The 26,029-nt window shown below is 42.0% G+C and overlaps 1 protein-coding gene across 2 annotated transcripts in view; it reads left to right on the forward strand.

The window, feature by feature from the left end:
- Window positions 1-25,088, forward strand: part of pax7a (paired box 7a) — a 46,552-nt gene extending 21,464 nt beyond the window's left edge. For both annotated transcript variants that reach the window (XM_030135527.1, XM_030135528.1), the window contains exons 5-9: window positions 179-378; window positions 8,326-8,491; window positions 9,174-9,370; window positions 20,320-20,569; window positions 22,328-25,088. In XM_030135527.1, the coding sequence (XP_029991387.1) occupies window positions 179-378; window positions 8,326-8,491; window positions 9,174-9,370; window positions 20,320-20,569; window positions 22,328-22,443 (929 nt within the window). In that variant the 3' untranslated portion in view covers window positions 22,444-25,088. The remainder of the gene's footprint in view (window positions 1-178; window positions 379-8,325; window positions 8,492-9,173; window positions 9,371-20,319; window positions 20,570-22,327) is intronic.
- Window positions 25,089-26,029: the final 941 nt, after the last annotated feature.

The raw sequence follows: 26,029 nt of genomic DNA on the forward strand, positions 1-26,029 counted from the left end.
GCAGCAGGGTTTGCTCCACAATGCAGATAATGCCGTTAGAGCTATTATTCATCAGTCTCTGTGCAAATTGGATGTTTTTCCACAACAAGCTCAAAGTTTATTTACACACAGTACTTCTTAGCCTGCTTTTTGTTACACGATCACACAGATAGCGCTCTCTTCCTTCTTTCCACCTCAGGTAATCGCACAGACGACGGTTCAGATGTGGATTCAGAACCTGACTTGCCTCTGAAGAGGAAGCAGAGGCGCAGTCGCACCACTTTCACCGCTGAGCAGCTGGAGGAGCTGGAGAAGGCTTTTGAAAGGACACATTACCCGGACATCTACACCAGAGAGGAGCTGGCCCAGAGGACAAAGCTCACAGAGGCCAGAGTACAGGTTAGACCAGTGCATGAAAACACATTTAACTGTTGTGCTGTCCGGCTATGCACAAACTTTTCATGTAAATTGTTCATGTTGTAGACGTTCAAGGCAGAGAGATGTTATGAAAAATGCAAGGACAGGATATTTCCATGCACATGAAAGAAATGATTTCATGGCTCTTTTACCCACATAACCTACCAAATTATCTATGAACAATTTTACGGAATATCTTATGTTGAAATTTCATGGGAAAAAACTTTTTATTATCCAGAGTACTAGTAGGGACTTTGCAATGGCAGAAAAGACAGGTTAATAATAAAGTTTTTCCTTGCTGTGAACAACATGTATCAGAGCTCCAATGTACAGTGAGTGAAAACAGACACTTCTGAGGTAGGTGATATGAATTTATTTTTTAATCGCATTTTGTTGATTTTACAAAATGACGTGTAACAAGGTTCCCATAAAATAAATGCAAAAAAAATCAAACACTGAATTCACACTTATTAAATGTGATTGTTTTTTGTTATTGATAGACAGAAAAGGAATCAATCATCACTTTAGTTATCTTTTATGGAAGAAATATTCACAACATATTCAGTATTTTCAGCTTTTCAGTCTTTCTTCAAACTAATTTGAATGATCATTTTGGTTGAAGGTAATGCGCACACACACCCAGAAAAACAGAAAAATAAATAAGTTCTAACAGGCATGTTGTCAAAAATAAATGAATGTCAATGCACTGACTGGATGCAAAAATGCAACTGTTTGTTGACAGTTAAGGTCGGTAGGTAAGGTGTGTTTTTCCTTACTATTTTCTGACATTTTATGCACCAACTGATTCATTATTTAATGGTGAGAAAAATCAATGAAATAATGGAAGTAATTGGAGTTGCAGACTTAATTTTTGCAGACTATTTGATGTAGTGACGTATATCCTTGTCAGAAAAGTGTTACCCTTTTTTACTCTGTGCATGTAAGGAATCTGACTTATTACCATCAGCCTTCATGTTTAAGATGTTTGACAGAGAAGCTCTCCATCTTTACACCTCGGACCTCCAAACCTTGTCTGACAGTTCAAGTGCCATGCGGTTGTATGCAAGATTGAAGGAAGATATGTACAGTAGAGTTATAGCAGCAGCTGTTCAGGCAGAAACGGAGAGAGGGAGAAAAAAAGAGCGGAGGAGAGAAAGGGAATGCATTCCTGATGGATTTCTCATTTCGGCCTTTGGCCAGGATCTCATCCCATCACTTTCAAGCTCGCCGCTGCTTGTAAAACCCTCCACATATCACACAGGGTTCCTCATCCTCTCCAGGGACCCCATACCCCGACAACAACATTAATCAATCAGCCGCTAGTAAAAAAAAAAAAGAGGGGGTCTGGGGCACCCCTCTCCTCTTACCACAGTCATTCAAACTCTCTGAACCCCCCCTCAGACTCCTCACCGCATGCTAAGTGTTCATCACACTACAAACATGCAGTTGGGATAACTGATTCCACACATGTCTTTGTCCATCTTGAAACCCCCCAACATGCAAGGATGTCCTATATGTCTGAGTGTTTAATGCCTCACTCAAGGGAAGAGAAATTTATCTCCTTGCTGTTGTAAGGCAGTATATTAGTTTTGTAATGTTTAAGAAATGAGGATGAAGAAAATTTGAACAGGAAAAAGGAGAATAAAATAAAAAGCTTCAATGATGATTTGTACATGGGAAGTCTGCTATGATAAATTACTAAATAAATCTCTCTGGAGGCTAAAATTATTTTTGCCAAACACTAGAAAACTTTTTTTTTTTTAAATTTAATTTAGAAAAAAAATGACATATTTTTATTCAGTCACAAATGTAGACGAACCATATGTTTTCCTTTAACTTAAATAAATACAGTGAACACACATAATGCCAGAGTCATCATATACTTCTGATTTTAGAGAAAAATCCATGCATGTAATAACACCAGTTTATTTACAGAGTCTGACGAAAATATCTAAATATAAAAAGCTGGAGAAGAAAGAAACCAGAGTGACTCTTGTCTCTTTGCTGTTAGATAATAGACTTAAATGATGTCATGTGAAAACCTGAGGAATTTGAGTCATGGCTGTAATTTGTTAATGCTGTTTTCCTCATAATCTAATTTCTAAAAGCTTTGAAAGTCTCGCAAAGGTCAACTTAAACTTAATTTTCTAGGAAGGTTACAAGTAAATAAGCTCTGGACACCAAAATACTGTAAATAATGCCCTGAGTTGCACTGCATTTGGTGAGCTGGTTTTAATGATGAAGTAAAACTACAATTTTTAATTTTATTTGTAAAATATCTTACTTTATTGCAAATATTTTCCCATGTGAAAATCAAAGAAATGGTTTCGTGGATCTTTATGATAAACCTGATACTGAAAATGAAATATGACTATTATTGGTAAACCTCCTCAAGTACATTGAAATGTTATCTTGAGGAACTGTATTTATGTGTAAGTTTACTGGTGGATGCATATGTGCTTTATTTGTATCATAACACAGTGAAAATGTCCACCAGCTGGACTTCCACATAGGTGCCCAAATGGCCCATCACAGGGCAGGAGAAAGGAGACCCTTTGGCCTGAGAGTAAAGCTTCTCCAGCACAGCTGCAATGACGCATCTTCCAGATGTCGTTCAGAGACTAACCAGTGTTTGGAGAAAGTATAGGCAGGGGGTGTTGCGGGGGTCTCACAGGCTCATATTTTAACTCACATTTGTGTCTGCGGTCATGGTTTGCTGTTAAACGTTTGTCATTAAACATGGTGATAATGTGGGAAGCAGTTTTTGGGTTGGATGCGGTTCTTCCAGCAGAGGTAAACTGTACTTGTGAGGTGAGCGCTCATACAAACATGTCTGCACTGGCACACAGCTACCAGAGCTGAGAGCAGTGTTGTAAATTAAACCGCTAGCTCCTTCTGGAAGGGATGAGTGTTTGGCTTAGCACTGACGCACAACCTAAATTCATAAACAAACTTAACTCCCCTGTGTCTGCCCTCGCCTGCCATTTTAAGACCCCTTCACCATCCATCTTTATCAGCAGCGCTGCCCCTTTTAGCAGAGCTACCTCTTTCACAACCACAAGTCCTGCAATGGTTTTATCACTTCAGCTGACAAATAGTGGGATATGATCCATATCGCTCAGCAATTAGTTCCAGGTTTTCTCAGTGGGAGGGGATACAGCCATGTCTACCTTCAGTGTGTGCTCAGTCGAAGCTGTGAGTGCTGCCACCTTCCACCCGATAACCCTCAGTTTTAACAGGAAGAGGCAGCAAAGCCTCTCCATGAGCGATCAGAGGAGAGAGCGTCGTTTGAGTCGACCAGGTGGGGGTTGTCATCGCCAGGATGTAGCCTTGTCAATACACTGGTGGCCTCTAAATCACCACTCACATATGAAGAAAATTACATTCCCTTCTATTAAGTCTGAAGTTTTAAAAGACTGACTCCTTAGTCTTGTCTGAGGCTCATCATCTCAGCATGCTGCCGCCTGCTCACTTTACCAAATCTGTCACATAGATCCTCTTTCATTACCAATAAACATTCTGCATATAGCTATTAAACTTAGTGGAATCTAATAAGGTATAAGCATTGCTTTTTACGAAGCATGAAAATCAATTTGGTAAAAAGTTCCTCTGTTCATCTGAGACTCGTGCTGGCCTGTTGATGCAAAGATGAGCACAAGAAAAAGACCTAAAAGAAGACTGTGAACTGTCCTATTTTGGGAACTATGTGTGCTCAAACCATTCCCAAATTCATACACATGCTGATGGTTTGAAACAAGTTTAGCAACTGAAAATATAATCCAAGAGGGAGCTATCATAAGGTACTGCGCAATATCCTGATTGTTATAATATCAGTCGAGTACCAGCGGCAAGAGAGAAAATCACAATAGAACTGAGTGGTGACAACCAAACCCAACAGGCAACTGTATTCCCGCCAGTATGGGTTTACGTTTCATAAAGGAATAAATAGGATTTATGTAGATTGTAGGGAAGAAATTGTTGCAATGCATCAGAGTGAATGTTCTAACAGTTTCTTATTATTAGAATTTAAATGACTTTGGTACAGTGCTTCTGTACTCCTGATACTTATCAAACTAATCCCACTCTCCTCTTAAATTCACACTCCTAGCTACTTTAATTAGCATAGTGCCAGTCTGGAAGGCAAGCAGGGAGGGAATCAGAGAGAGAGAGAGAGCGAGAGAGGGGAAAGAAGAGGGGAAGGAGAGAAGAGGAGGAGGTGTGTGGTGCTAGTGGTGGCAGTGGCGGTGATGGGTGGGGGGGTGGGGGGGTGTTATTGCGTGGTATGAGACAGAAGAGGATTTGTATGTTGAGGCTGGTTGCATCACCCTCTGTGTTTTTGTGGATATGAAGTCAGCAGCACATTTTGTTTTGTCATTATCTCGGCTCTTGGTATTCATCTACCGAATGTTGCAAATTGGCTCCTGAAAGGCGTCACATATTGAGTACTTCTCTTTGACAAAATAATTCATGGAGGATTGTCTGAACGCAGATTTCTAAAATATGGGTGATCCTATTTAAAAGAAACGACACGTAGACACATAGCTTTTTACTGCAGTGCAATGTCACACATTACAATGTATGAGTGCGTATTATCTCAGATCTGCGATAACAAAATGCAAAATGCCATTTGATCACTAGGAAATGATTCTTTTGGCAGAATGAATGTACAATTAAAGCCAACGAAATGATGCAAGCAGTTAAACTTGATCTGGGAACTAAAACTGTGTCACTGTACTGAGTGTTGCTGCCATTTGCAGGTTTGTTTTTACTGATTGCAGGTTTGAGGTTTGCATCTCGCCTCTCTACTTGTTTTATTTCTAACTTCACCCTTTGTCCTCTTCTGTGTTCATTTCAGTTCCAAGCAGCCTCTTTTGTTTCACAAGCAGCTTGACTCCTATAAGACGGGTTACTGCTGTCTTCTACAACCCCCCCCTTTCCCAAACTTTCTCCATCCAGAGATGCAGCGCAGACTTGTCTAAGTACACTGGATGCAAGGAAACCTTTTAGTCCATGAAAACAGAACAGAAGTGAGCCACATGAATTTGGTGACACACTTGTAGGTAGATAGGGAGACACGGAGGAGCGCTGCAGCTCTCTATACTGCAGAGAATTAAACCGGATTGGGGAGAGCAGAGGAGAATCTGTGGTCCAAGGTGACTTTGTGATCAGGTTCCAGAGCGCAGCCTCAAATCCTCAGCTTCAGGCTGTGTATTACTCTGTGTGAGAGTCAGTGTGTGTGTGTGTGTCTTTGTAATGTATGCATGTGTGTGATAGCGTATGGACACTTTTGCGCATGTGCATCACCACTTGAGTACATGTTTATCCCAGAGTGTGCAGAGAGCTCCATGAAGTCAGCAATGCCTTCCCCTCTTTTCTTTCCATTTCTGAGTGTTTAAGTGTTAAACTGCACTCAGGGGCTGTGCATGTTAACTTAATAGAGCGGCAGCTTGTTTATTAGTTAAGGTGAGTTTAGTGTATTTATGTTGCAGAAAGCTTCTTCAAAGCTCAAGAGTAAACTGTGTTTGCCAATACTAATCATAGATTCCATAGTGGAAGAATGTTTCTAGCACTGGAATGAGATGAGAAGAGATTGCGATTTGATAGAAATGCCCTCAGTGTTCACTTTTCAAGCCCTTTTCACACCAAATGAATGCTTATTTCATTTAGGTATAGCACAAATCAAGAAGTATGTGAATATTTATAATTGATTCTATTTGAGACCGGGGAAAAAGGTATGTGTTTTTAAGAGAGGCTTAGTGGAGCAGATGAATTGTCACCCTAAATGAAAAATAAACAACCTTAAATGAACTTCTTGACTTGACAAAAAAAACAAAAACTGTTGAACTCTCGTATTTAAGTAAGTAAAGCTTGAGATACTTAAGATTTAACTTAACATTTAATACTTAACTAAAAATAAACAATCCAAGTGGGAGTCATTTTTCATGTCTTCATTTATAGTTCAGGTTTTTCCTCTTCAGAAGCCTCCTAACTATTGATGGATATCAATAGTTTGTTAAACGTCTTATCAGAGTCATTGGCCTATCTCTAATTTGTGTATTTGTTCAACTAATCAGTTTTGTAGATTAAATTCAATGATTTACTCATTTGTTCATTACTGTATGAACTGCAGAGAATGTCTGTGAGGTTAAGAATGTATAAAGAGTGAACTGAAAACAGAACACAAAGAAAAATAAAAAGTCAAAAAAGCAAAAAAAAGAACAACTTCACCGTTGAAGTGTCTGCCATGATGGAACACCTCCTTCCTAAGCTTCGATGACAAAGGAAGGAAGTTAAAGTGAACATAAAAGAGGGGTGGGGTGAGTGGATGAGGTCGGAGGTGAAGTGGCACTGTGGGGTGGGTGGGGTGAATGAAGAGTGTGTAGAAGGGAAGGGGTGTGCCCCTCGTGCCCCTCCCCTGGTGGAGGCAGCTGTTTGTCTGGCCCAGTAGGAGCTTAGTTCAGACCTTGGACCACGCTCCACTACATCCCAATAGGAGAAATTTCACTGGAGCCACACACCACATTTGTTTTGGAATAGCTGATTGAGGGATTCAAACAGGGTCTTTAGAGGCGATCAGGCCACAGAGATAAAGATTTCCTGTTGGTTTTTAACTTGCATAATTGAGGTTTCCCCTTTTTTTGCTCAACCACCGTCACAGTCGTCGCCTGTTGCATCCCATTTTCTCTCTAGTGAGTGAACCGGCGACTAAAATGAGCTATAGGCAAAAATCCGTGGGTCTTTACAGGAGCAGTGACTGTGTGGGAAAAGAAGCACATTGAAATTAAGATCTCTGTTGGACTGAGATCCCTTGTAAGATACGAGTTTATATGTATGTTTGTGTGTACAAAAAGAGGCAGCCCCCAAAAAGCAGAGAGTATGTTGCTGTGTAAGTCCCCTTGAAAGTGTCCCTCTTTAAGACCTGTTTAAAAGGGACGCCCCCTCTTTGTGTCCACTGTTCTCTGTGGCGTATGGAGGGGCTTTTGTCCCCCTCTTTCATGTGCTCTCACAATAGCTTGGGCCGTTTGAAACACAACAGTAGATGAACTGCGCTGACAGTGTATTAAACTCTGATGAATTGCCTGTGCGAGGCATAGATCAATGTCCTTCAACCCTTAGCACACATTGAAGCCCAGGCCTTGTCTTGGTTAAATGGAACAGGTTGCTGGCTCTTTTCAAAAGGCCTGATTATATTCGTGTTTTGTTGAAGCAGAAGCCTTTTTAAAATGTGTAAATCTTTGCCGTTCAAAAGAGTTCTATTTTCCCTCTTTCATTCAAGGAACTGACATTGTGTGTCTGTGCTTTGGTGCTGCTCATTTTGTCAGCTTTTGCTATTTACAGACTTAGACTTAAAAGTCTGAGTCCTGACTTTAAAGTTAAAATGCTTTTTTCTTTTAGGTGACTTTTTAGGTTATAAAAACAGCCAAATTGAAATGCTGCAGTATTAGTTTGTATCTTTGTGTTCATCTGTATCCACAGTGCGCTGATATTCTCTCTGAAAGCATCTAATGGCCTCACAAATATGCTTGAGGTGTGTGATATGGAGACTAAAGGCCTACCTCTGACCTTTAAATGACTTCTTCCCTCTGAAGAGGGCTTAGGGCAGACTGTTTACACAGATCCCAGCTTCAGCCACTTAAGAACAACAGGGACGGACCACTGAGTCTCTATAGCAGCTCCCACAGGAGCTCACTCTCAACTACCACCAGCTAAACCACTCACACTAACCGGAAGATTAATCACAGGTGGCAGGAGGCAGCAGACTGCAGACAAACACTCACTGTGCAAGAACAGATGAAAGACAGAACAAAAACAACTGTTAAAGTTGACACTAGTCACTCAGGAACATATTTATTGGACTTAACTTGGATGTGAATTTCCTTTTATTCACCTGTTCAGTTGAAGAAATCTTTAACATCTGATGTTCTGTAGGTGTGGTTCAGCAACAGACGGGCTCGGTGGCGTAAACAGGCCGGAGCCAATCAGCTCGCAGCCTTCAACCACCTGCTTCCTGGAGGGTTCCCGCCCACTGGGATGCCAACTTTACCCACGTACCAGCTCCCAGAGTCCAGCTACCCCAGCACTACACTATCACAGGGTAAGACGGACACTTTTACACCCATATTTCTGTCCAAAGCAGTCCTCTGTTCTCTAAGTTTAATCTAATTGGATAAAGATTACATTAGTGCTATCTATTTGTGGTATGAAATCCATATTTCCTACTTATGGTAACAACATTATAAATTATACATGACCCATGTGATTCATATCAGAACCTTGCAGCAAGTACTTATCATTACAATCCCATCTTTGTCAAGGTGAAACAGAGAAAAACTTTCATCATTTTTTATGTCCATTACAACACCTTTAATATATAAAGAGCTTGTATTTTGGCAATCCCAGAGTCTCAGTACCAAATTATAGATCTCACTTTAGGTAAGTTGCTTCAGAGCTGCCAACTTTGGAATACATTACCAACTGAAATTAAATATATTTAACAATATAAAATTTGGTGTTTTTATGAATCCAATCATGAATGTATTGATTAAACTGTAGAAGTTGAACCAGGGACAAGGGTTGCAAATTAGCAAGAGCCACAAACTCAGAAAATGTGATTTCAAACTAATTAAATTAAATGAACATTTTGCAGGAAAGACACTTATTTCATGACGCGTACTCAACTGCGCTGACAGTCCGAGGGTACATTTTGGCTTCAGCTGAGTATATCCTCCTCTGCCGTGACTTACCTGTGCTCTGTGTGTGTTGTTTTTCGGTGTCAGAGGGCAGCAGTACGTTGCACAGACCACAACCCCTGCCTCCGTCCTCCATGCACCAGGGAGGTCTGAGCGCCGACAGCAGCTCCGCTTACGGCCTCTCATCTAATCGCCACAGCTTCTCCAGCTACTCAGATACTTTCATGAGCCCCTCAGCATCCAGCAACCACATGAACCCTGTCGGCAACGGGCTCTCCCCACAGGTCAGTTCGACAGTCCATACCTCGTTATATCATATGTGTATAGTATATTAAATCTTCTCTCATAGGTAGTTTCCTCATTGTTCAGTCTATCATCTCTCACACCTCCCCTCCTCCTCCTCTTACTGTTTCAGACGATGTAATTGTATTTGACTGAAATTAAAATTCAGAAAAAGCATGTTCAGCAAAATAACTGCCAGTGTGGGCTTTTATGTTCGCCTTCCAAAGCCCTGGATTTATTTTAGCTATTCTAAATTACTACATTTGTAAAACAATTGGATTAACATCAACAAATTAAAATTCATCTTGATAGTACCACAAGTACTCAAGCTGCTCCAAACAGCGGTTTCGACTTTCCTGGGAAATCTAAATCCTGCACAGCGCAGTAGGAACACATGCAGATGAAATAATTAGCTAAAGCTTATAAATGTAGACACATAATCTTCTTCACGTAATTGTCTGCAGCTGGAAGACTCCAGAGCAATGTGTGATTGAACATCTCTTTACTGTGTGATTTTGAAGCTTTATGTGCGTACTGACAGAAGCGCTGTGCTCTGGATATGTGAAGTTTTCTATCAGGTCATTTCACCTTTGGGTCGTTGATATGCGCACAAACGTCCCACATTCAGGGTTCCACCAGTGGCTCTAAAAAGAAAAAAACCCAAAATCTGCTTTATCCATTCTTTTCGATGATAAAATGTGTAAAATAAATTATTACAGTGCAAATATTACATGCAAGTTTACTGACTTCCTTTCAGATTTCACATGTAAGCCTGTTTGGACACCTTCATTAATGAGCGTTTAAATGCGACTCTATGGTAAGGGTTAAGATTTAAGTAACACAGAATGAAAAATGATTTGTATTGATGCAAATCGTGTGTACGGAGTGAATTATACACAATTACCCATCAATACTGGCCAGTCTTGCCCACCCTCACCAACAAGACGTGGTTAACAGGCAGAAAATAAGATTGAAATGGTGTGTAAAGAGTTGAAAATGAATTTCAATGCTGCATTTGTCCACAATTACCCCGTCGTTCACACGTGTTTTATTGGGAGTTTTTTTTTTTCCTTCAAATATTTCTCAAAGCAGATTGGAAACATTCTTGGTATTACCCTCTTTCTTCAGAGAAGAAAGAATTAAGGATTTTGTGACAAAAAAGAGATTTTCTCTCCTGCTGGAGCGACGGAGGATAACATGGAGGCTCACAGCGTGTTTGATTGTTAATCGTGGCACAGGGGCTTTAACTGCTAATGCTCTCACTGCAAACCTGCAGAAAAACACCAGGAACATGGAGTCATTTTTTTTTTTTTTTTTTTTTTTTTTTCATTAATGGCTCTCTCTAATACTGGCATGGGGTACACTGTCGCTTTCTCTCCCTCTCTTCACAGGCATTCAAGAATGTGCTGGGATATTAAACATTTCCTGTCATAGTGAGGATTAGGACAGGAGCCTTTGGGCAACTGTACAGCATGGATTCCCAGTATTCAATTACTAATAAAGTGGGTTTGGTGAAAATCTTCATAGAAATCCACCTGAAATGTTGTTTATTTATTTGGTGACTTTTTTTAAGGTTAAATTTTGGATTTTTCATTTTTTTGGGGGGATGAGTGTCTGTGAGGCATATGCATGTGTGGTGCGGATGTTTTGTCACACCATATTTGGACTGAACAGAATTGAAATGTACTGAATGCATGTAGAATGCTGTGTGGCATTCCTATCAGTCTCTCAGCATGGAGATGAATGTTCCCACTGACAGCAGAATCAGAGTTCACTGGGTGGTGCAGCGTCCTGCTGGGCTGGGTAGGCCCTATCTCTCTCTCATTCTTGTCACAAACATGCAGCTATCAACAGAAAACTCACAACACGGACTAAACGCTCAGTAAAGTTTAGACTCATTGTTTTGTCGTCGCTTGCCTTTAAATAAATTTTCCTCTCAAGTCATGTAAAAAATAGCTCTCCTCTAGCCTTGGAAAATTATTCCACACATGTAGTCCCTCACGGTTTTATTATGGTGTGCAGCATGTTTATATTCTCCTGTTTCCCCTTCCCTGTAATGGAAAAAAGCAACACAAAGAGACTCTCTATCGAGATGGAAATGAGAATTTGATATTGTATGTTACAGACAGCATCTGTTTGCTGGAGATATGCTTGTGCATTGGTATGTGTGAGCTATTTTCTTCAAGTGTCTGGCATTGATGGCCTAGCGGTTGCTGTAAAGATTGACAAAAATTCTCTGATTCCCAGTAAATGGGCTGCGGTGGCGAGGTGCCAAGTCTGTAATGGAATCCTGCAGCGTTCAGCAGTCCCGACAGGAGCTCGTGTCCATCCCAATCCCATAACCTATCCCGACAGCACACATTTTCCCATTACAGGCGGTGGAAAAGCCATCCACACTGAAACTGCTTGCTGTCATTGTGGGATATACAACGTGTTTGGCTGGTTGTGGGAGGTAGTATATTAGGGCTGGTGAGAGTGAAGCTGTGCATGGCTGGGCAAAAGGTATGAAAGCAGAAGTACGTTTTGTTGTTGGTCTTGTTTCATTTAGTGGCACAGCAGGTGTTGGAAAGAGGGATCGCCAAGGGCACAGAGGACAGGCATTCCAGCATTTTTTAGGTATTTTTAGTTGAAGATTCAAGTTTATACGTGGCTTATAATTCAGTCTGTTTCATTTTTAATAGTCAGTTTTTGTTTTGGCCCATAATTGACCATCATGTAACTAAAATATCTAATTTCCATGCTCTGGTAAGGAAATGAATATAAACTTCAGATGGACAGCTTTCCGTTCAGAGAGGTTACGCTTTGATACCCAGCAAACATCTGTCAATAATACTGTGCACATTTTCAACAAGAGCAAGTAATGTTGAGCTCTAAAAAAACCTTTTAGTGACTTTAAAGCAGTGCTCATGGGTATTGCATTTGTGGGGAGACTTTTGGGCTGAATTCCTCATTACTGCATGACAGGGACACCTGCTGGGAGAGGAAAGCAAACAACTGCACTGGAAAGTCAAAGCTCAGTGGCCGAGCTTGGGTGTCACACTTCGGAGAAAATTTCTAGAAATAATGACATCAGGAACAAGAAACAGAATAAAAGTGGAAGTGGACTGTTGGATGTTATGTTTGTGGTCTGCATGGTCTGCACAGTTCACTGCTGCTACTGATGCAACATGATAGGAAGTGTGTGAAGGCACTGAACACTGTAGGTAAGTCAGATAGAAATGTTAAAGCCGGGTTGATGAAGGTTCGCAAAGTTTTGTGAGGAACTTTTTTTTCTGTTTTGCAGTTTTATGAAAGTGTTGTGTGTTTTGGAATGACAAGGATGTGTGTGTATCTGAGGAGGGCCTTTGGGCTGTGTGAGTGGGCCGGGTCTCCACACATACACACACACACACACACACACACACACACACACACACACACACACACACACACACACACATACACACACACACACGTACACGGGATCAGAGGCAGAGCGGCTCTCACCCTTGCCTCCCTTTGATCTGTGTCCCCAGGCCTGCCTGCCCGCGCAGCGCTGCACCGTACCACGCACGCTGACACCATGCTCACCAGCGACTCCCCACAACTGTCTGAGAGAGATAAGCCAGGGGAGACTCCAAACTGTGCTGCTGCTCTTCCATTAGCTAGCGCAGACGCTTCTTTTAAAAACGGGATGAATTATTTTTAAGAAGCAAGCTCTGCCGTTGCCAAAAAAAATGGAGAGGGGAAAATGTACTGAACAATCTGGAGCTCTGGCTTCATTCCGCCTCCCTCCCTGACTTCTAACAAGACATTCTGCACCTGAATACCAATGAGAGGGGGAGATTCATGTAGTCCCCCACATTATTAAAACTTGGGCATTAAGCCTCTCACCGGGCACTGTGTCAGCTGGCAGGCTCCACTGACAACAAATCAAAGGGGATGAGCACATAGCCTGCATTCATAGCTCAGCCACTCGCAGAGCAAGAGGGGGAATACATACTGGTTAATTAGAACTCCCATTAAAACAAATACTGTTTCAATTTGGCAAGTATAAAAAAAGATGTAAGAGGCTTTCAGAAAAAAGAGACCTGCTGTTGGCAGCTGCCAAGAAAATCCAGGGACTGTAAATCATATCCACTGGCTATACTGTTTTTGCACAGATTATTAGTGTTTGCTGTTGTTTTGCAACACTTTTGAACTCTGAGGAAAGATTCTCCGTCTGTGACACCAGAAATTTACATCTGTGCACACTGTGGTCGTCGAATGTGTCCCCTTCGATAGTGTATCACAGTTTGTTTTTTACACCTTGAAGAAACTGTAGCGTTTTCAGAGTGTGACATGACTAATAGCGTTGCTTCTCAGTCTAAACTCCACGCTTTATGACACTTTACAGAATCAGAGTGCCACTCGTATTAGCATACAATTTGTCATAGCTATTGCTTTAACCCTGCCTCACCACTGTAGCTGAGACATCAGCACAGCTTATTAGCCATCTTTATACCTGAGCCATTTGTTGCATACGCCATCTTTTATGTCTCTTGAGCACCCAAGTGAAGCCATTTTCCTTTCCATTCCAAAATATTTTTGGTTGGAGCTTTGTGTATTCATAATCTATTTTTCACCTACCAACCTTCCTTCCCTCCATTTGGCTTTTTGTCATCCCATGATGCCTTGCCAATAGTGCTTTGCTCTCTCTCTCTCTCTCTCTCTCTCTCTCTCTCTCTCTCTCTCTCTCCCCACCTTCCTCTCTTGCTCCAACTCTCTCCCCTGGAGAGGCAGCTCTTCTCCCTACGCCCAGATGAAAGGCTATGGCGGACAATAAAAATGCTATTTAAATGCAAGGGTGTTTGTGTGCGGGTGAGAGATATTTCCTGCTGAAAGTGAGCTGCTGCATCCTGATAAATAGTAAATATAAGGGAATGTGATTTACATTTATCTTGCAGAGGCAGCCAATATGAATTTCAGTAAATCCTAGAAGATGGGGATTTAAGGAGAAAATGACTGAAACTGATTCACATGCTGTGTGTCCCACGCAGTTGAAATGCCTATAAGGTGGAGAGTGCTACTGCCTTTATTAAAGTATAGGCACAGACATCGATCCTATCTAAAATACCTATTACACACAGGCATACACTGTGTCACATACTCATCTGCACAGATTCACAGCTTCAAATAAGCATAATTTGAAGGTGACTTCCATGGAAATAATAATAATAATAATAATAATAATAATAATAATAATAATAATAATAATAATAATAGCCAAGGCCTTACAGTATTATAGACAGTAATCTGACAAATAATAGCTGTCTAATAGCAGGGTGCTGGACAGGTGAAGCGTCTGTGAGGCATATGCTTTGTGACCTATCTCTTCAGGGTCAGAGGTCAGGGTGCAAGGGGTTATGGGACGGCTGGGGAAGAAGGAGGGCTGCTAGTTTGCTGTGAACCTGCCCTGCTACCCTGATTTTTCGGGATGTTGTCTAGCTGCATGTGGTTCCCGTTAGTTCCAGATGCCACTCTGACAGGTGCATAGCTGTGATTAATACTCCCTCTGACTTTTTCTCTCACCCACATTTTCTCGATCTGTCCCCCTCCCTCTGACTCTTTCTGCATGTCCTTCATTGGTTTCTTATTCATGTTCATCTCCTTCACTGTGCACTCATGACCCCCTTGCAAAGTTGATGTAACACTCACAGTTTTCTTAGCCTTATAAGAAAAAAGGCTGGAAATTTGAGTGTTTATTTGCTGCATGGTTCAGTGCACATGTCTCTTTCCCTCTCTTTCTTTCTTCTTCCTGACAATAAGATGAGAATATGGGAGATGCTCGGGTCCTCAGCTGGTTGTCTCATGCAGCAGCTTTCCCCTCTCAGTCTCCAGCTGAGAGCTATTTCACTATTTATTTACATGTAATTATGGCTATGAGGTGCAGATATTAACACTGTCAAGAACAATTTGACCTGACATTTTTCACTAGACCTGGCCCCTGCTGTTTTTAGCAAACAACCCCCACCCCTCCCTTCCTCCCACCAGCTCCTTTCTCCTCCCCCCCGCTCCCCCCCCTTTTTTTTTTTTCCTTCCCCACTCCCTCGATCCGCCTCGCTTTCCTTCTAGAGCTGCTCCCTCACACATACAGGCCCTGCCTCGCTGAAACCACTCTCCTGGAATCAGAAAATCTGCCGTTTAATTTAGAAGAGGCGTCGGTGCAAGGTGCGGAGGGTTGAAGTCTGTATGTGTGTGTGTGCACACTTTGAAGGGGCCTCTCTTGTTCCCAGTGGCTGAATCCATCCCATAGTTACTCAAGCATATCACTAGCAGAGAATAGAGGATTGCTCCCCACACGTTCTCCAATTGCAGCCCAATAGACGGCATATTAACCTCTGGTTAGTGCGGGGCCAAGTTTATAGCTTATACTGTGGGATATTTAGGAGGGAGGGAGACCTTTCTAAACCTCGAGCAGCTGTGCGATAAGGTTAGCAGAAAAAGCTACAGTGTGCTGAAGGGAATTTAACTTACTGATTCTCCTCCATTTGTTTTTATTGCCTCTGCATGATCAGTTTAATGGAGCACAGGGAGAAGAGACACGGCTGCAGGATGGCTAACATGTTGTGAGGAGTGACAGCTTGTTCCAGTGCCCGCTAATCGTCCTCATCTGTGCCTGACTTGTCAATGCCCAGATTCTGTCAGTGCCAATCAGCCACTTAATTGAACACAATTAGCACCCCACCCCAACCCCCCATTCGCACCACATTCTTCAAAGGCCCAATTCCCTCCCTGTAGTGCCAGCTCCCCTCACCCACCCCTTCCTCCCAATCTACCTCTCACTCTGCTTCTGTCTCTTCATCCTATGGCGCTGGTGGAAGACACTTTTCAGTTTTTATTAATGTGCCGCGGCCAATTAACGCAGTGGCATGCAGGCCAGAGCTCGTCATCTGCTGCCTGCCACGTCCCTGCTGTCTGCTGCAGCCCCACGCCACCCCTCGCGCCACCTCCACCGTGACCAAAACGCTTTAATTCAATTTATGCAATCACTGTTATTTTTAAATAGTCATTTTGTCTGCTCAGATGAGGGGCCTTACTGCCCGCTGGGCTGGCCTTCTCATGTGAGGGATGGGGGAAGGGTGGGACGTTCAGGGAGCAGGAGTTGACAGACTTGGGGGGTGGAGTTATTTACTTAATTTTTGTTTCTTGTGTCATGTTTCTAATTCATATATTTTACCCATGTTAAGCCAAAAAACATGAAATGACAGAATTTCTCCTTTTACTGTTTATTTCTGATTTTTCATCTGTTCTCAAAGTCAGACACTTTCCAGACACTGGATCAGTGTGACTCATGGGTCACAGAATTAAACACTGTTCTCTCTCTGTAATCACACCCTCAGGACTGGCCTTCAAATATTGATCTGAAATTCAGTGTCATCACTGTGGATCTTTAATCATTCTCTGCTGAAGCGAGTATCAGCCAGGAAGATCTGCCAAGGTGCAAGATGCTATTCTGCAACACTCAGATAACTTACAGACATTTGGAGTGCTCATTTTTCCCCGTCTGCCCCGGTGACCTCTGCCTAACTTAAAGGTACATCTTGGGGGCATTTGATTTGGGCAGAACGGAGAGCTATCGGTGACAGAGGAACTAATCCAGTCTTGCGCAGATTAAGAGTATTTGTGGAGTGGGGTGTGTTGGCGCTGGCGCCGGGAATGGAACAGAAGGGGCTCCTATCAGCTCTCCAGGCAGGCTAGCCCTGAGGCCAGCACAGTCCTACAGGAGTCTTTGTACTTCCCAAAGCCTCCACTTTCCCTTCACTATATCACTTTCTCTTCTCTTTTCTGCCCCCTTCGCCCTCCTTCTGTAGGCTATCATATATGTCATATTTTCACTGCTGCTTTTTCTCTCTTTACAGTTGTAATTTTTTGTTTTGTTTTATTTTGGCGCAAAACTTTATTGGCTCAATCATGTTTTACCATTTGCTGCTTGAGTGTGATTGTTAGGCACATTTTTTCCACATCTCACACTCCAAAACCACATTTCAGTACTGCATAAAAATTAGAATGAAGTAGTATCACGCAAAACAAGTGCAATACCACCAAGGAAATTCATTTTAGTATTCCTGATGTACTGCAAACCTGCATTTTTTAAATTTTATGTGAGATGTTTGCCTTTCCTTTCCTTTTTCTTTCTTTTTTTTTCCTCACAGTGCTTCTCTCAGCTCTGCGTCTGTCACATTGTTTTATTCTGAAAAGAAATCCAACAAAGAAAAGCTCGTCAAACACTCACAGACAAAATAAAAAAAAAAAATGTAATTTGACTGTTGAAGAAATTAGGGAGGTATGAAAGGGCCTTTTTTGTGTCTCAAGTGCGCTATTTATTTATCTGAAAGGATGCACATTGTATCAATTTACACTTCCCCATTCACTTCGCCACAGGCTGGAGGGCTCAGAAGTTGAGAGAATTAATTACTTTTTTATTATTATTTATAAAGTAATCTATCTGTGGAGAAGGAGCAAAAAAAAAAAAAAAAAGAGGAGAGGAGAGGGGGGTGGAAGAGGCAGGGAACGCCCTGGAGCATTGTCCTTTAAACTAGGTCCTGGCTCACATTATCTCCCCAACCAGCACTCACACAACGTCAAACAACAAACGAACTCTGGGCTGCTGAGGACGCTGTATAGGAAAGAGAAGGAGGGGAGGGGGAGGCAAAGTGGTTTAGCTGAGACGAGGGCTTCTTTGCCAGGTTATGAAAAGTATATTAGCAAAATATGGTTGTCTTGTTAAATGCACCTGTGTGTGTTCCCTGAGATGTGTAATTTGAGCGACACCCTCATGCGCTAGACTCCATTCAGTAAAACCCTCTGCAGTATTGCATCATGAAATATGCTTGTCAATCTAAAACCTCATCCTCTACTGACTATCAAACTGTGTGCATATCTGTGAGAGTAAATCTGTTTCTGTATGAGCTTGGGGAGGCTTTTAAACCAGCGCTGCCAAAAAGACTATAAAGTTTAGTAACGGAGTGACTTTAATAATCTTGTGTGACAACATATTATTTAATTCACATCAGAATGGAGAACTTTATGGCAACACTATAATAACAGCACTGAGATGGAAAAAGGTGATGGAAGAAAATGGTTGAACAGTTGAAGAGACTCTAAATGGCTAGGAGAATTAGTGAAACTGCATTGATCTTTATTTATTGAACTGTAAAGACAAAATACGACCAATAGAAAGCTTGACAGAGTAGGCCTTCCGAACGATCTCACCTTTTCCCTTCTTGTAAAACCTCATATCATCAGGACAGACATGTGAATCATACTGACTAACATCCTCACAGATGACCACACTTGTCATACTCTGAAGTGCCAACCCTTTTCTAATTTGCTAAAATAGCAAAACTCCAACAATGTCAATGATAAGAAGTCATCTTCTTTTGAAGAACTTTTATGAGCATGAATAATAATTGTTGGCTATTCTATTTCATAAGGAAGCGATGTAATCAAGCTTCAATTAACCAATGACTAAAATGGTCTTATGCCCTCCAGCCGTCCGTCTCAGGACACTTAACACGCTTCACCCATCATGAAGCATCAGGATATACTCCTCTCATCCTCTTCAGACTCTGCATCTCGACTCCATATGGCAGGGAGCATCACATGTGTCCAGCATGAAGAGGGTCATGAATCTCTCTCTTATGGATACATGTCACATGCTTTGTCCACAGATGTGGAAGGGACGGTGGGGGATTCCATACTGATAGAATTAACATGTGGAAATGACTAACTGGCCTTTATGTTACTGATGTGCTTCGAGTGCTTCGTATTTCCTCTGAGGCCTTTTCTAAAGATATGATTAATTTAGGGAATATGGTTAATTTTCCCTCTGTGGGATATTTTTGGCTTAGTACATCGTTTGTGGACTGTTTGGCTTGCCTCTCTGCATCGCCTGCATTTTGCAGCATATGTCTGTGCACACTTGTCTGTTCATGTGTGCATGCATGCAAACATATGTCTGCATACGTGTATCACCCCTGTGTAACCACCTCCATGATGGGCTAATTGGTTTAGCAGCCAAAGGGCCAAAGGCCAGTGCAGCATAGCGAAACTCAACATGAACCTGATGTTGAGAGGAAGGCTTCCCTGCTATAGGAGAGAAAACCATGTGGGGGACAATTCCCTTTTTACCGACCCTTCTTCCCACACACGCACACTTTACTTCCTTTTTCACAAGAAACTCGCAGCATAAGAAAACAAAATTCTTCACAGTTTTCTAGGCCGCTGTGCTTCAGACTGGAGTAGCACTAGAGGTAATCCATTTTAACATATTTTGAGACCTTCTTCTGACGAATGTCACAAGCTATTACATTAATCTAGAATATTGAATTGGAAGCTTTTATGCACTATGAATAATATACACACTGTAATATTCAAGCGAGCCCCAACCTGCAGTATCAGCGGGCCCCTCTGTAAGGTTTGTGGAGCCTACTTTGTGTGGGGATCTGAGGGGATCATTTACCAGTTCCAACTCCATTACTATTCATGAGATGGGTAGGCTAGGGGCAAGGGATTAGGGACTCCCTTGGTGCTTGTTGTGCTGTAGGCTCGGGCTCAGGCCTCAGGCTCCGGGACAGAGGCTGTCTGGCACGGATGGTGGGTCTATTATCACCCTGGGACCCTTCTGTCCCACAGCAGAACACTTACTGGCAGCGGCAGCTAATGGAAACAGTCTCTCTTGTTCCCTTTCTCCTTTTTTAACCTCATCACCCTCCTTGTATCCTTCCCCTGCTCTTTAAAAAAAGATGGGGAAGTTTGTCCCTTTCCCTATTTCAAAGTTGAAATGGTATATTTCTATTGGCATCTTCACCGTGAAGTGCTAGGATGGCACTATATTTGCAGAGAAAAAGTACTTTCCCTCAACTCTGTCAGTGCTTTGATCCTCAATTTTCCAAATTTCTAACATCCTCCGTTCCCCCTTCTCCTCCAGGTGATGAGTATCCTGAGTAACCCCAGTGCTGTACCCTCCCAGCCCCAGCACGACTTTTCCATTTCCCCCCTGCACAGCAGCCTGGAGAGCTCCAACCCCATCTCCGCCAGCTGCAGCCAGCGCTCTGACACCATCAAGAGTGTGGACAGCCTGGCTTCCTCCCAGTCATACTGCCCCCCCACCTACAGCGCCACCAGCTACAGCGTGGACCCCGTCGCTGCTGGCTACCAATACAGCCAGTACGGACAGAGTGAGTACATGTACACTAACAGTTTCATATGCCGTCTTTGTGTTTAGTTTAGGGATGGACCAACTATGAGTCGAACATACATTTTTTCTTCATTATTGATAACAGTACATTTTATCCAAAAAAGTAAATTAATAAATTGATCATTTTTGCAGAATTGAGTATTTCTGTGTGGAGTGCAGATCATCTCCTGCTTAAACTAAATTTTTTAAGAGCCGATGAAGTGATGTCTGACTCCGTGGCAGGAGAGCCTCCTGACCTTTGCACCCTTTCTGGTGGAGGCAGACACGTGCTCTTGATAAAGCCACCCTGCTCACCCCACCATCAACACCACCACCATCCTCCTAGTGAGCTGCCTTAGTCACACCCCACTCCACTTGGATGGGGAAGAGGAGAGGGCCACTTCAAAGAACGGCACACCCTCAGGGGCCACAGTGTCCTCTTGCCCACCTCTCTCTTTTTCCCTCTTTCTCTCTTCTCTGTCACACACACATATACACACACCCTCAGGGCAGGAAAGAGTTTACTTTATTAGATTAGCATAATTGACTGATGCTGTCACAGCCATTCATAAGAGGTAAGATGAAGCACACTTTCCCAACAAACCAGCCAGCGCCAGCTAGCCGACATTTGTTTGTATTTATCTGCTGTTTCTGGTAGGGATCTGGTGCATCTGCCGGTTTGTTTTTTGTTAAATGTGTTTGTGTTGTGGTGCGTTAATGCATGCAAGTTGTAAGTGCCGGTGATGAGTATGCGTGCCTTTCCTGTCACGTTTTTGTGTGTGCGCACTAGTGTTTTGTCAGCAGCAAGAAACTGATGGCAGCACGGATGTGAGCTGATGTGAGGTTAATTAAGATGGTGATTGAGCACAGTAGATGGGTAATGAATGGAGGAGAGAGGAGAGAGCTGCTGTCTGAGGATGAAAATGATCGGCCATGTGGAGTGTGGAGGGCATGAAATCAGAGATGCCAAGTGTAATGAAGACTGGCACATAGAACACACACGGGGACCTGTCTGAGTGACAGCATGGAGACTTTACCAGGATGCACATGCTCCATGCCAGCAGTGTGCCAACCTCAGACAAGGGACATGGGAGGGGTTTTTATCTTTCACTCTCTGTGAATTGTTTTTCATTTGACTCACTCACTTCTGCCACAACTTATTTCAGCCTTAATCAGAGAAATGAAATGGGAGTGAATAGGACATATGTCTGAGGAATCTACCACCTGCCTGTGTGTGGAGTAACACCAGAGACAGGAAGAAACAAAGTACAAATACTTACTTAAGATATCGGAACTTGAATTTAGGTATTTATTTTTCTACATTTTAATACAAATATCTTTACAATTGGCTCCTTATATTTTCAATTTTAGAGAATTATGGCTGGGGATTGTATTTTTATGTGTCTTTTCAGCTTTAAAACAACAAAAATAACGCATAAAAAAAAACCTTTAATGCATATCATACAAAACAAACATAAGACAAAAACTATGTTAAAGACAAGGAAGAGGAGGTTACACTGCAGAGAAAAAAAGTCTTCCGATTATATAAATGTAATGTTGAGTTAAGTTTCCAGAAAGACTTAGCAGAAATGTGTTTCAAAGGGCTGTTTTTTGTTGTTTTTTTTTTTAACTTTTTGACTACATTCCAGAGTAGTTCCACTTAAGTTGAGTCATTACTAGTACCTGTATTTGTGCTTGAATATATCATTGGTGTACTTCTGTCACCTCTGCCTAACACCTGTTTTGTCTCTGTTTAAAGCTGCCGTAGACTACCTGGCTAAGAACGTGAGCTTGTCCACCCAGAGGAGGATGAAGCTTGGAGACCACTCAGCCGTGCTGGGACTGCTGCAGGTGGAGACAGGACAGGCCTATTAAAGCCTTCAGGACACAACCTGCACCTCTCTCTCTCTCTCTCTCTCCGCTGCCCTTTGCCACCCTCCTTCATGCTCCATCAAGTCTGGACTCCAACTCCAGCTCACCTGTCTGCTGCTCACTGTGCAGCTCGCCAATGACATTGGCGCTTGTGAAAGAGACGCTCGTGGGTGTGACAAGGCTCTTCGGGGAACGGGACTAAACTTTTCACTCCATTGTCACCACCAGGCGGCTCTGTAGCCTCTATTCTAAATCTTCGGGTCTTCGCTGCTCCATGTACTCTTAGCCCTGCCCCAAACCCTGTTTTGTTTTGCTCAGACGCACAGAGGGCCAGACAGGGTCCCAGACGACCCGAGGATGGTTGGCCGCCTTGGCCCGGCTCCTCTTTGTCATGGCGGCAGTCCAGCACACATTTAGAGCCATCAACAACGTGTACTTTGACCTTGCTGTTCATAGTAGTTAACAAAGCCAATATCATTTGAGCGACTCTTATCCTTGTTCTTTTTTGATATTGTTAAGATTATTGTTGCTGTTATATGATTATGGTTAATGTGATTTATGTTGTTCTTTGATTCCATTTGTATCTCTTTTCTCTGTTAGATGTTGGTGTGTAAAACACAGATGACTGAGACCATTTGGGAGTGAGTGTTGCGTGTGCATGTTTATGTGTCACACAGAGAGGATGATTGTTTTCCAAGCTGCTCTTTTTCTGCCTGTTCCCTGAGCTCTAATGTTCGCAAACGATTTGACCTTCCCACTTTCATATTCATCTTGACATTCCTAAAGAACTTGGCCACTCGGTGGGAAGTCTGGCTGGATGGATTCTGCGGGGAATTAAAGCAGCGTTTTGGCGGCCAATAGCTTTCCCCTTCTAACCTCCATCCCATCCTTAGCCGTGGTCCATAGGGAGGAGGGCATTGTTTGCAAAAACAGGATTGGGGAAATTAATGTATTTTGTTTAGAAATATGGACCTTGCCAAGGAGGGCTAACTCAATCCTCCCCCTCCTCCCCTCCCAAATCCCATCTGCCTGGGAATCCTGTGTGACTTAAACACTGTAAAGCAGATTAAATCGCACAAATGTAATGTCAAAGCTAATTGACAGTGACCCTCTCCATTAATAGCCAGGAGGCGATTTCTGTTTTAGAGAGCAATTAGCACATTTTGTAAATGCACCTTTGGTTGGTTTCCACTTTACTAAACTACACTAAATAATTATTCCTTCAAAAACATTCCACAGGCACCATTTACAAATATATAAGCATTCCACCACTTTCTGTTATAAGATTAAAAAGTGCACAAGCTGTGCCATTCACATGCATTCTGGAAAATCATATAATCCAGTCAGTTGTGAAAGGGCACAGGTAACACCTCTGATTGGCCCCCCTCTCTGGTTGGAACTGGAGCTGACTCTAATCCTCCTCTTTGACGCGCTCACAGAAATGTACAAAAAAGAAGAAAAAAATTAAATAGTGGATATGACACATTTGTGTAGTTGACTTTTGCCATGATCCAGGACCAATTGTTCCCTTGAGATGTGTGTGATTTTTTAAAAATTGACATCGATGTGTTGATACACAGGACTTGTTTGGTCTTCAGTCGCCTTGAAATGAAAACTGTACAGTAGCCAGAGCAGAATGGGTATTGTTTGTTAATAAAGAGTATGTTTTATACTAAAACAGAACTATGTTGAGTGGTAGGTAAGCAAGGAATCTGTGGAAGTAAATGTTTTATTTGAGTTTCTTTAACTCATTTGGCTTTGTTTTAAATGTATTTAATTGGTTTACTCTTTTGTATCATTTTTTTCCTGTTTTGAACCCAGGTAAGAATGGAAAATTTGTATAAATTAGTTAAAGTGTTAATTCCACTTAAATTGTTCCTATGAAAATTGTATAAAAGAGGATTAAACTGAGCTCAATGGAAAAAAGCTTGGTGACAAAGATTGACTCCCTGGACCACTGGACCACTGTATATTTAAAAGGTGGCTGGATGAAACATCTTCATGTGTCAGAGCGTTTAGAGGATGTTTCTGACCACCTATTCTTACAAACTAATACTGAGAACAGACCAGACCTGCCCGGACCATGGACCTAACACACCTGAACTCTGAGCCTTCGGTGTGGTACTGGCAACGGTTCAGCACAACAGTGAAGCTGGTAAAGACAGCCTCTCCGCTCTGGGAAACTAAATAGAGTCACGTTTAATTTGTGGACCAATGAGACTTCACCAGAAAAAGTCTTGCTCAAAGGAACGCTGACTCTGCACTGAATCACAGCAGCTACGATTGCTCTGCTTAGACGCCTCACTCATGTGTATATTTTAAATACGAAGAATTTTAGAATTGTCTTTAGTGTGTCAAACCCATTTCTAACACTTGCGTCAATAAACATTTGGATATTTAAAGCATTAAACTCCTTATGCCCCTCCTGTCTGTTTGACCCTTAACCTGTTTAGTTGCTTTCTGACATCTGTGCTTTGCCTTACTCCTTTTCTGTTCCGCATGTGTGTATATTATCATGGTATAATTTATTCTGCTGTATGAAGTATTAGAGTAGTGGGAAACTTGTATTGGTATTTACTACCTTCAGCCTGTTGGTGTGTTTACTGTAACACTGGCGTAACTGTTATCAATTAAAGATCCAAAACTGACCCTGCTGCTTGGCCCTTTTTTGTGACGTGTGTGAAGTTGTATTTTGACTGGATTAAGTGAAAAATCATTGATCAATCATTGCTAATTTTGGAGTTTCAGACTATTTAAAGGCTTTTTCCAATATGCTTTTAATAAACTAGCAAATGCATTGATTAAAATATAGATAAATAATAATAAATACAACAGTTCCAGCCCTGATCACCCTTATTTACATGCACTTTGCCTTCTCTGATGTGTGTCCTCGTGTGTTCGGCTACATTATGTCACTGCCAGTGCTGTGATTAGAGAGTGATGAGAGCTCAGACATCTCAGACACAGAATGACAGACTGAAAGAGTTTCTGGTTGCAGCTGTAGGAAGTCATTCATTCTGCCAGCTGACCAACAGAGCTCTCCGCTCACTGCTGACTGGGGGAACGCTGTCTGCAAATCTCTGTGGCATGGTGTGAATGCAGGGGAACTAACCACTGTGGTATGGAAGCATCCGCTGTGTTTTATATTACACGTCAGAACAGTCGAGCTCATTCAAGGTTTCACTATCAGCACTGCTGGAGGTATGTCAAACATGTTATAGGTATGTTCATTCAGCACTGACTGATTTTAAACACATTTCCAACATGTTGGATGTGTCAGCAGCTACTGCAGCAACAAAATGTCTACACATAATCTTGTGAATTCTTTTGTAAATTCAGCGAATCATGCCAAGTTGCACAGTCAGAGGTACGTTTACATCTTATAGACCACAAAATAATAACTCATATTTCACTATTCATTTGCAATTAAATGAAACAAATTAAAGGCATCACTAATCACAATTATTAAGCAGCAGATAATTTTGCTGCTAAATAATGTAAGTACTGATCTGAATAAATGTAGTGATTCTGTTTAGTGTGAGGGTACTGTTATTCATATTTCATAGTTTGTTAAATATTGACATCTGAG

The sequence above is a fragment of the Sphaeramia orbicularis genome, chromosome 5 (genome assembly GCF_902148855.1).
Source record: "Sphaeramia orbicularis chromosome 5, fSphaOr1.1, whole genome shotgun sequence".
NCBI classification, from domain to species: Eukaryota; Metazoa; Chordata; class Actinopteri; order Kurtiformes; family Apogonidae; genus Sphaeramia; species Sphaeramia orbicularis.